We start from the raw sequence: 11,716 nt of genomic DNA on the forward strand, positions 1-11,716 counted from the left end.
GGGTTATTTCCCAACGTGACCTATCTTCTGGCGGAAAAGGGTACGCTGCTTAGAAATTATCAATTTCTTATCGGGGGAAGTCCACACTTCCTCACACACCTCATATCAATTCCTCAGATGCAGGAAAACTACTGGTAGTTTTCTGTCACCAAACATAATACCCTTTTTTGTGGTATCTGGGGTATTATCAGAAATGTGTAACACATTTTTAATTGCCTCTATCATGTAACGGGTGGCCCTATTGGAAGGTACACTAGTCTCATCGTCGTCGACACTGGAGTCGGTATCCGTGTCAACATCTGTGTCTGCCATCTGAGGTAGCGGGCGTTTTTTAGAGCCCCTGATGACATGTGAGACGCTTGGACAGGCACAAGCTGAGCAGCCGGCTGTCCTATGTCGTCAAACCTTTTATGTAAGGAGTTGACACTGTCACGTAATTCCTTCCATAAGTCCATCCACACCGGTGTCGACCCCGCAGGGGGTGACATCCCATTCACAGGCATTTGCTCCGCCTCCACATCATTATCCTCATCATACATGTCGACAGCAGTACCGACACACAGCACACACACAGGGAATGCTCTGACAGAGGACAGGACCCCACAAAGCCCTTTGGGGAGACAGAGGGAGAGTATGCCAGCACACACCAGAGCGCTATATATCACAGGGATATCACCTATAGAGAGTGTTTTCCCTTATAGCTGCATAATATACATATACTGCGCCTAATTTGTGCCCCCCCTCTCTTTTTAACCCTTTTCTGTAGTGCAGGACTGCAGGGGAGAGTCAGGGAGCGATCCCTCCAGCAGAGCTGTGAGGGAAAATGGCGCCAGTGTGCTGAGGGAGATGGCCCCGCCCCTTTTTCGGGCTATATATGGTGTCAGTTCGCCAGCCAAGGTGTTAATATTGCTGCTCAGGGCGCCCCCCCCCCCAGCGCCCTGCACCCATCAGTGACCGCAGTGTGAAGTGTGCATGAGGAGCAATGGCGCACAGCTGCAGTGCTGTGCGCTACCTTGGAGAAGACCGAAGTCTTCAGCCGCCGATTTTCCGGACCACCTTCTTGCTTCTGGCTCTGTAAGGGGGACGGCGGCGCGGCTCCGGGAACGGACGACGAGGTCGGGTCCTGTGTTCGATCCCTCTGGAGCTAATGGTGTCCAGTAGCCTAAGAAGCCCAAGCTACCACCACTTAGGTAGGTTCGCTTCTTCTCCCCTTAGTCCCTCGGTGCAGTGAGCCTGTTGCCAGCAGGTCTCACTGAAAATAAAAAACCTAAATATACTTTCTTCCTAGGAGCTCAGGAGAGCCCCTAGTGTGCATCCAGCTCAGCCGGGCACAGAAATCTAACAGAAATCTAACTGGGGCTTGGAGGAGGGTCATAGGGGGAGGAGCCAGTGCACACCAGATAGTCCTAAAGCTTTCTTTAGATGTGCCCAGTCTCCTGCGGAGCCGTCTATTCCCCATGGTCCTTACGGAGTCCCCAGCATCCACTAGGACGTCAGAGAAAAGGGTTTCTTCATAGCCAGTGCAGCTGAGGGAAGAAAAGGTGACTTACCCGCTGTTGTCGTGGAAATCCACGCATCTAACGCTTCCCCAAAGAGAGCCTGACCTGTGTAGGGCAGGTTCTCCATACACCTCTCCTGTATTCCGCGTCAGCAGACCACTGGCGCAGCCAAACTCCTCTACAAGCTGAGACAGACATGGAAGATATCCCTGCAGCCATCAAACCCAGGTCTTTCATGGATTCCACCATAAATCCTGCAGAATCCTGTATGTTACGTAAAAACAATTCAACGTCACTTTTATCCATTGTATCTGAATCCTCAGGTAACGTGCCTGACCACTTTACTATAGCTTTGGAAATTCATGCACAGGCAATAGTAGGACGAAGTATCGCCCCTGAAGCCATCTATATGGATTTGAGCGTAGTGTCAATTTTGAGATCAGCCGGTTCTTTTAACGCGGTAGATCCTGGCACAGGTAAAACCACCTTTTTTGAGAGTAATCAAAATAATAAAACTAAACACTCCTATGGAGCTCCCCAGCTGTGACCGGCTCCTCCGGCACATTTTCTAAACTGGGTCTGGTGGGAGGGGCATGGAGGGAGGATCCAGCCCACACTCTCAGACTCTTGGCGTGCCAGTGGCTCCTGGTGGACCCGTCTATACCCCATGGTACTAATGTGGACCCCAGCATCCTCTAGGATGTAAGCGAAACAATTAGAAAAATAAAAAATGACCCTTCATCACATCACCAACATCCCTAATTAATGAACAGAAACAATAATCTGTTAAACACAGGATTCAGCAAACCAGAACTATAGTCTATACTCACTGGACAGGCCCAGAAATCAATGTACTCTCTTTTTACAAACCAGTCGCACCCTACAGTGAGGAATACATCAGTATCAAGAGTTACTCTTACATCACATTCAGCCTCCAATTCTAGAAGTTTAGAGATGAAAGAGTTAATGTTGCTCTTGCAATTACAAGTTAGATTTTTACATGTAGCAGGACACGCTGACAGTACCGCAAAAATCAGAATGCAAAGTATTCCACATAGGCAAATTTTATTAAAAGACAACAAGGTTTAAATTTAACGGCTTCAGTATACGAATGTCTACAGAAGTGGAACATTGTACAGACAACAAAAACATTAAGTAGCAACACTGTTACGTATGAAATAAGGATGAACGCTTCTATTCAGCAGCAGGAGATGACAGTCATTTTTCATTCTTCTCTTTTACCCCCTGTCCACTTTTCCCCCCAGACTTGGCTTTACCTGGCCCACTTTTTTTCACTTCTCTCTTTTTCACCCCACCAATCACAGTCTGTTTCTTCACTGTAGTACCGGCTATGACCCATTTTTTTAGGCTTACACTTCTTTTGTTTTGCTGCTTTTCTTTAGAAGGGACTTTTTTCACAACCTTCTTTACTTTTACTACAGCTTTTCGTTTTTTCTCCTTGGCAACTTCTTTATCCTTCACCACAACGTCTAAGATTTTCTCATGTTTTATCTGCAAGGATTTCTTGCCCTCACCATCTGTATCTGTTTCACCATCTCCCTTAGATCTCTTTTCTTTTGGTTTGGTCTTTTTGTCTTTTAGGTCTTTTGTTTTACATTTCTCTTTGATTAAACCAAGCTTCTTTCCCTTAATCATTTTTTTCTTGTTTTCTTTTTGTGCATCAGATGTTACTTTCTTGTTCTCGTTGATTTTTCTCTTCTTGGTCACAGCCTCTTCTCCCAAGCTAGATTCACCTACATCCTTCAAACTCTTTCTTTTTGTTGCAGCCTTCTTCTGTCCCAAGATGATTTTTCCCTTGTTTCTGCTCTGACAGATCTTCACATGGTTTAAAAGTGATTTCTGGAATAGGAACCTCTTTCCACAATGTAGACATGGGAAGATTCCATCATCCCCATGAATAAGTTTGTGACGGACAAGCATCTTCAATCGTGTGAATCTTAATCGACATTTTGGACAGGGAAATGGTTTTTCTTCAGTGTCCGTCTTTTGCTGCTGGTCCACATCTGCAATGTGGCTAGGGTTTTGGTCAGAACTAGGGTTTTGGTCAGAACTGGGGTTTTGGTCGTGCTCTGAGTGCACTTTACTATGGGCAGAGAGCTTGCCTTTGCTGGAAAATAATTTCCCACAGTCCTTACAATGAAAAGGATGCTCTTCCATGTCTACTCCAGGACTAATGTTCAGTTCATTGCTTGATAATGACTTGTGCACCTTACTATGAAGCACAAGACTGGCTTTGGTGGAACAGACTTTATCACAGTCTTTGCAAATGAAGGTCTGTTTCTCCAGGTCAACTTTTAAATTCTGCTCATTGCTGGATGAAGACTTGTGTACCTTAGAATGAAGGACAAAACTAGACTTGTTGGAGAAGACTAAATTACACTCCTTACAAATAAAGGACTTCTGCACCACATTCTTTGTAAGAATGCTTTCGCTGCTGGATGATTTGTGCACCTTAGAATGAAGAACAAAACTGGCTTTGGTGGAGCAGACTTTATCACAGTACTTGCAAATGAAGGCATGGCTTCCAATACCAGCTTTGGAGTCCAGATTCTGCTCCTGAAAGGATAGAGACTTGTGCACTTTACGATGAAGAACAAGACTGGCTTTGGTGGAGCAGACTTTACCACAGTCTTTGCAAATGAAAGGCTGCCCCTGCATGTCCCCTTTGCTGGCAGGATTCTGGTCTAAGTTGGCAGTTACCCTGTGTGCTGTGTGCAGCTTGATATGCAGAGTTAGACTTGCCTTAGTGGAGAAGACTTTATTGCATTTTTTGCAATGAAAAGGATGTTCTTCTACATTCTGTTGCTGGCTAATCTGCTCAGAGCTGGATGACAACTTATGCACTTTCCGATGAAGAACCAGACTGGCTTTGGTGGAGCAGACTTTGTCACAGTCTTGGCATTTGAAAGGCTGTGTCTCCATATTTTCCTTGCAATCAGTACTTGGCTGAACACTAGATGAAATCTTACAGGTTTTATGCATTTTACGATGGATGTAAAGCCTTGCTTTGCTAGGAAAAACTTTTTCACAATCCTTACAAGAGAAGGGACATTCACCAGTATGAAGACGTTCATGCACGACTAGCCTTTCCCTTTGCTTAAAACTTTTACTGCAGATTGAACACGGATAAGGCTTTAATAGCGAAAGCTGAACATTTCTATGTGTGTAACGATGAATAATCAGGCTGCCCTTTTGCCGAAATCTGCAAGGACAGTCTGGACAAGCAAATGGTCTTGTGCCTGTGTGTACACGCATATGGACACCAAGATGGTTTCTTCTAGTGAAGGTTTTATTACATTCTGGACAATGAAAGGGACGATCTTCAGCATGGGTATTATGGTGAATATTCAAATACTGTTCTTTAGAGAAGCTTTGTGGACACTGTGAACATGTGAATGGCTGGTCCTCAATATGATTTTGCTGGTGGCTGATCAAAAGATCCACATTTGGAAAAGTTTGGCTACATTCCAAACACTGGTTTTCATCCTCTACTTTAATGGATACAGGAATAATTGATGCAGGCGGATTGTGAATATAAGGTAAAACTTGGTCCTCTTCAACTTTAATAATGTTTTTCTCTCTATACAAACACTTTCTGCCTTGTTTATGGATGCCCCCGAGTTTTTTTCGAGGATTGTGCAGTCCTGAAGAATCAGGTTCTTGCAAACCATGAAGGTGTACATCATTTTTGGGTAGAGCAGCAAAATCTGTGAAAATACTGCTTTTATCATCATTAATGGCAGACACATTACTACTATGGTCTGGTTCTGAACTGGTGCTCTGCAGGTCCTTTTTTACTTCATTGTCACCTTTTTTATGATCTTCAAGACAAGTTATGTCATTCTTTTCTCTAGGTTTCCTTTTAAGCCCTTTCACGGACAACATCATGTTCTTCCATTTAAGGTCTTTCTTGTGCTTTGTAATGGACTTGATTTGTCTATTTTTCACAATCTTTGGCTGCTTGACTTTAAGCGGAAAAGAACACATGCTTTCCTCCTTTGTAATGTTTTCGCTGGTGAAGGCCTTTTCCACATCAGCAGAAACACCTGGCTCTTTGCTGTGCAGTCTACAGATACGACACTTCTTTGACCATCGACCAGCTCGTCTCTTTTTCTGCAATCGACAACCACAAGACTCACAAAGTATTGCTGTATGGCTCAACAGGTGAAGATGAAGAGACCTATTACACTTAAACGCCTTGCCACATTGCGGGCATAAACGTGGCTTTTCACCATCTGGCAGACTCATGCTCTGGTCACTCATCTGTTCATCTGAAGATGATTCAGTATCTTCTTTCTTACAGATCTCAGCCTCCGCTTTACAAGGCTTCAACTCCTGGACAGATTTTCTTACACGTGTTTCAGCACTATCCCCTGACACCAAATCATCTTTAGTAGTTTGCATTTCAGACTCTGGCAATTGCTGCTTTTTAACCTTCTTTAATGGTCTTTTTTTGTCACCAGTTAGATCTTTTTTCAGCTTGTTTCTTAGATCTTGGTCACTATCATGTGATGAATCAGATAGGTCAGATTGATGGGCAGCTGTCAGCTCTGCTTTTTCAAGTGAAACTGGAGGTGTTCGGTCTCTAATAAGCTTATGACAATGCTGACATTTTTTCACCGACTTCCTAAGTCCAAATCTGAAACCTGCATCACAGGTACAGTACAGGGATGGCATGCCAGACCGAACCTTCTTGTGCTTTTTTAGAAGTCCAGAGTGGAACATCTCAGCTCCTCTTCTAACTCTTACAGACTGTAACTTTGCTTGGCGAAATTTGCTTTTAGTACATGGTTTCTGGTGTGATTTTATAGTGCTCAAAGACGTGTCACTGTCCTGTAGCTCATCGTCGGGCATTACACTATGGCTGTCAGACAGAGAAGTTACAGGAGCCTCACTGTCTGACTTCAGGCTGTCCTCATCTCCACTCTTCTCACCAATCAGCGTTCCATCACCTTTCTTTTGCTCCTTGATTTGCTGAACACATTTCTGGCACCTCCGCGGAATACGCCTAGTTTTATACTTCAGTCTCATTTGGCAGCCACAGGTCAAACACTGGGGTAATGTGTGACATTTCATGTGACCTGCAAGAAGTGCAGGAATTCTGAAGGACTTGTCACACTTCTGACACGTATATGTTTTTTTAGGTATAGGATCAGGCTCTTCCTCCTTGACAGATGTATTATCCAATTTTTCAACAGGTTCATCAGATATTTCTTTTTGCAAATGATCTGCCTCTTGTTTAATATTACAGTTTGAGAAATTGAACAAATTTTCTTCTTTACTAGACATTTCTGGTTCCAGTACAAGGTCTGAACTCTTGCACATTTCCTGCTTAGCATGGTGCTCTTGTCTCTTTGCCAGCAAACGGCACTTAAAGCAGAGTGGTGACCAAACTAGTTCTTTCCTACTGCGTCTCACCTTTCGGCCACACGTCAAGCATTGTCCACCAGCCCCCAATGTTCCGTCAGACATTTTCACATCAGATGAATCCTCTTTACTGCCACTATTTGTCAGTGGTGGACCTTCTGGTGAATCATGAATTACAGATTGGCTCTTGCACAATGAATTTGATGCTTCGCTACTGGAAGTCCCAATATCACTTCTCGACATTGCAGACTTGTCATTAGGGACTTCATCCATATTTGAACTTTCACATGGAAAAGGTTTGTGCAAGATTTCACTTGGGTCTTCAAATTCATCTTCCGTCTTGTTAATCTGGCTGCTCATTCCAGAGTCACTTAAAACTAGGTCAACACTAGGCACCTGAGAATTGTGTGTTGTCTCAAGTTTTTCATGGGAACTGTTCTCATCTAAGTTAATTTCTTTGCATTCCTCATTAATCCCATCCCCGACACTGCTCTGTAAATGATGGTCAGAGAAACAGTCCAGAGCAGAAGATGGATTTAGATTATGTTGTTCAGGGCATAAGGCCTTTTCAGCATCTGACATTACTTCAGTTTCAACATTTTTAATGAATGGCAGTTCACTATTAGGGTCTCTTTCATGAAAGGTAATCTGCTTGTCCACGATTTCTTCATTCATTAGATTGCTGCATCCAGAGATCACTACCTTTGTATCTTTATCATTGTGGTCATTTCTGATATTTTGTAAAATATTTAGTTCATGTGTAGTTGGATATTCAGTCTCTCTCTCTAACTGTTCATTTTGGGCATCTAAAACATTTTCTGCATCTTCACTTGGAAGAGTTGTTTTGCTACTTATCTGGGGTGTACCACTGAAAAGGCCTTCTTGACTTTCTTTTTGACTGGTCAAGGATGAAACACTAAGGACTTCATTGTGAGGGGATGGTAAGCCATCTCCTGCATTCTCCAGATTTAGATTTGGCTCTGGTTCTCTATCATAAGAGTCAACTGACCTAAAGTCAGGGTATTCAAGTAAACTGGGAGACTCCGTCTCATTAAATACCTCCGTAATGTTATGATTTACTGGTGAACCCTCAGAGACTTTTGTTCTTTCAGCACTGTCATTACACTCATCTAGCACACTTAGAACGCCACAAAGATTCTTTTTAGGAGTGGATAGCTTTTCAATGTCCACTGTAATAGGTAAAGAAGATTCCTTCATGGAATTTAGATCTTCAGTTTTCTCTTCATTTTGTTGATCAATTGAGTGATCTTGCTCTAGTTCTTGGTCAAAAAGGTCACAATGTTCAGTCACCATTTCGTTAATCAGATGACTACTATCAGGCTCTTCGGTGAAAGAGTCTTTGTCATTTTCAGGCACTGTGTCCTGCACAAACATAACAGATGGATCTTGATCTTGTTTTTCATCAGTACTCACTCCTGATTTCTCAGTGGTTAGCAAGCTCGTAGAGGAGTCTAGTTCAGTGTCTGCCACATGAGAGGAACAATCGTTACAGTCAAATTCAATCTCTGCACCATCTGTTTGGCTTGCATCTTGGACGCTCTCATTACCAGCAAGATTAATCTTAAACTGTTCATCATGACTTACTAAACTGAAGTCTGCATCTCTCTCAGTGTTTACTTGGCGATCAGAGATTTGTGGCTGTGAATTCTGCTTAGAGATGTTAATGTCATCTTTCGCTGATGGTTCATGGCTATCCAATGAGCTCATTTCTAGATCAATCTCATTCGTGTTGATATGACTAACTGTATCCTCTTCTCCCTGATTCTGCTGTAATGGAATGTCCATTTCACTTTCCAAATTAGACGAGAGAAGAGCGCTAGGAGCCGGTGATTCATCTGGTTCATTTAAGCAATGGGCCATTACCATTTTATGCATGACAACATCATTTTCAATTTCTTTTTCTAATACAATGTTTTGTTCATTGGAGATATGGATTTGCGGAAGAACCTCTAATTGTGCTTCTAAAGGCAATATTTCTTCCTTATTAAAACCGTCTCTCATATTGTGGTCCGATAAGACAGTATCGGACTGGTCAGTTATAAGGTGTTCATCATTCAGCGCATCTTGCTCCAAAGAGATTGTTTTTTCACCATCACTGCGGTCCATCTGCAACTGGGTATTTGATTTTGGTGAGCAAACAGGAGTTTCCATCTCAAAAAGGGACATTTTTTCACCGACATCTTGAGTTACTTTGCAAATGTTTGTTTCTCTTTCAGGGTCTCTTTGATCATCAATATCCTTCAAATAGGAGCTCTCATTTGAACTAGACTGAATTTCACACTTCCATGTTGTCCCTTGGTTCCCATTATCCTTCAGAGACTGTTCATCAGATTTTACTAAAGCAAGATCATTCTCTCCTGTATTTTCATTTTGTGAGCTCACTTTTCCATTTTCCTCTAGATTTGTTGGTCTACTGTTAAAAATGTGAAAATCAACATCTTCTTTGCCAGAGTCAGATTGTTCCTGGCTTGTTCCCTCAGCGGCTGATTCAAGCTCATGCATCACATTGTCCAGTTCTACATTCCTAGGGGAGTTGAGAGACTCCTTTTCTGTATGCTGCTCTTTCAATTCTGATAAACACTCATCAAGGGCCAGACGATTTTGTAAGTTTTCCTGTTCACCAGTTTCCAATAAGTTCATGTCTTTACTCTTTTCTAAAGCCGTAAGCAGCTCTTCATCAAATCTAGGTGAATGTTTATTTTCTTCCAGTTCACATGTCGCTGTTTTACTCTGCTGATCTGACATATGGTCATCATTAACCATTTTTGACAATGCATCCCATTCTGGCAAGCAAATATTGAGGTTTGTCTTCACATTGATGCTTTTATTTTCACATGATGGTTCCAACTGATCACAATCATGATTCATATTCATTAAGATTCCCATTTCATTCACTGAATCATCATTCAACAAAGACTGATCCTTATCATCCCCACACAATGCAACAAGTGTGTTAGTAGAAGAAGTATTTTGAAGACCTTTTTCCTGGTTATCAGTATTGATAGGGGCTTCAGGTGCTACAGACTTGTTCAAAGTAGAACTGCTTTCATCATGTAAAACACACGGGACATTCCATTGTTCATGTTGGTTTAACAGATCATCAAGAGGTATCGTATCTAAAGTGTCCAGCTTAGGCGAGGCATCCATTTCATCTGCAGTATGACCAGCGCTGATATCACCGTCATACAAATTTACCTCTTCCACAAGGGAACCTTCCGATGCTTTGGTTTCACAATCTGTCTGCAGCTTGGTAACAGATTCTCTGCTGTCAATTTCGAAGACCGGGTCAACAAGTTCACTAGTATTGTGATTTAGCAAGGAGTCATTCTGGACAGTACTTGGAGGATTTAAGATTATATCATCAGAAGTATTCTTGGGAATTTCAGAATTTGGCTGATTTACGAGATGTTCATGACATGAAGTGCCACCTGTGTCCGAGTTAGAGGCTGTGGGTGCTGTAAGAATATCAACATCACGGAAATGAAACAGTTTCTCAGGAGAAGTGCTGGCACTTACGATAGGTTTGATGTTGCACAAAGGCAGATCCGCCTCCGTGTCACTAACATGTACATTTTTCCCAGAGTCAAATTCTTCTACTTGGGATAACAAGGGAGGGTCTTCCAAAACGTCCTGGGAAGCAGTTATGACATGTGACACCTTCTGGTCAGTAGTATCAATTGTATTGACATTCTGCGCATCAATATTCTCCAAGGTATTTGTATGTTCTTCTACATTGGGGCTTACATGGCTCTCCGCACAACTCTCCTGCTCAGGTTCACCAATTGTATACTTATTAAAAACCTCACTTAGTATCTCAAGTGTGTTTCCAAAGGTATCAATAAGGTGAACAGTAGTGTCTGAAAACTTTGATATTCTCAACTCAAACCTGTTCTTTCTCTCAGGAGCATCCGCTCTCTGGTAAGCAGGCAGAGTGGTACCTTGCATGCGTCTGGTGACACACTCATGGGGGGCATAAGCTTGGCAAACTTTTTTTTCACTTCTGAATTTCACTATGGAGTTCAGGAGATGGTCAGATGGTTTGGTAGGAGTGGATGTGCCATGATCATCATCTGATATAAGAGATGACATGGCCTTGCTGCTCCTCGTTGATATTACTCGACATGGCGTCTTAGTGACTGGTGTCCGAGAACCCCCATCTTCGTGGCTTCTCTCGTGCATTTGCAAGAAGACTTGGTGGTGGAATCCTCTTCCACAATGTGCACATGTGAACTGTTTCTTTGTCACGTGACTCTGACGGTGACTGTTCAGTTCCAGTTTAGTGTCAAAAGTTTCATTGCACTCAATGCACAGATATTGTCCAGTGTCACTTTGGCAGCCTTGAATTTCATGGTCCGGTAACGATACAGAGTCAGGAACAGAGCCATATCGCTTTGATGATCTAGTGCTTCTACCCCTTGCGTCCTGCATGTCACCGGTATATTGCGGACGATCCTGAAAAGAGGTCACAAGTTATATCTCAACTCATTCTCGAGTCATGGCATTGTTTCAAAACACCTGAATATATACACAAATATGAAAAGGTGGAACAGGACATGATTAACGTTTCTGCAACAGCTACTTTAATAAATGAGATTTAAATGACGTTCAACCAATGAGTACACATTACTCTGGTAACAATCCATGAGGTAAGGAGAGGATAATAAATCTAATGAGGAGTGCACAAATGAGTAAAGACATTGGAGTACTGCAGTGCGCATGGCAACACAATCAGACCACTATTATTCTATTCACTGTGACACAGGATCCTGCATTGAGGAGCCCACATAAGGCACATATAAGGGGGTGTG

The 11,716-nt window shown here is 42.6% G+C and overlaps 1 protein-coding gene across 1 annotated transcript; it reads right to left on the minus strand.

Annotated features, from left to right (window-relative positions):
• Window positions 1-2,547: 2,547 nt before the first annotated feature.
• On the minus strand, window positions 2,548-11,356 carry LOC134928698 (uncharacterized). The gene has a single exon (XM_063924716.1). The coding sequence runs from the start codon at window positions 11,334-11,336 to the stop codon at window positions 2,718-2,720; it is 8,619 nt and encodes a 2,872-aa protein (XP_063780786.1). The 5' UTR covers window positions 11,337-11,356; the 3' UTR covers window positions 2,548-2,717.
• Between the last annotated feature and the right edge of the window lie 360 nt (window positions 11,357-11,716).

The sequence above is a fragment of the Pseudophryne corroboree genome, chromosome 5 (genome assembly GCF_028390025.1).
Source record: "Pseudophryne corroboree isolate aPseCor3 chromosome 5, aPseCor3.hap2, whole genome shotgun sequence".
NCBI lineage: Eukaryota > Metazoa > Chordata > Amphibia > Anura > Myobatrachidae > Pseudophryne > Pseudophryne corroboree.

What these genes read in the sequence shown, in the direction of transcription:
- LOC134928698 (XM_063924716.1), bottom strand. Translation starts at nt 11,336, where the DNA reads ATGCAGGACGCAAGGGGTAGAAGCACTAGATCATCAAAGCGATATGGC.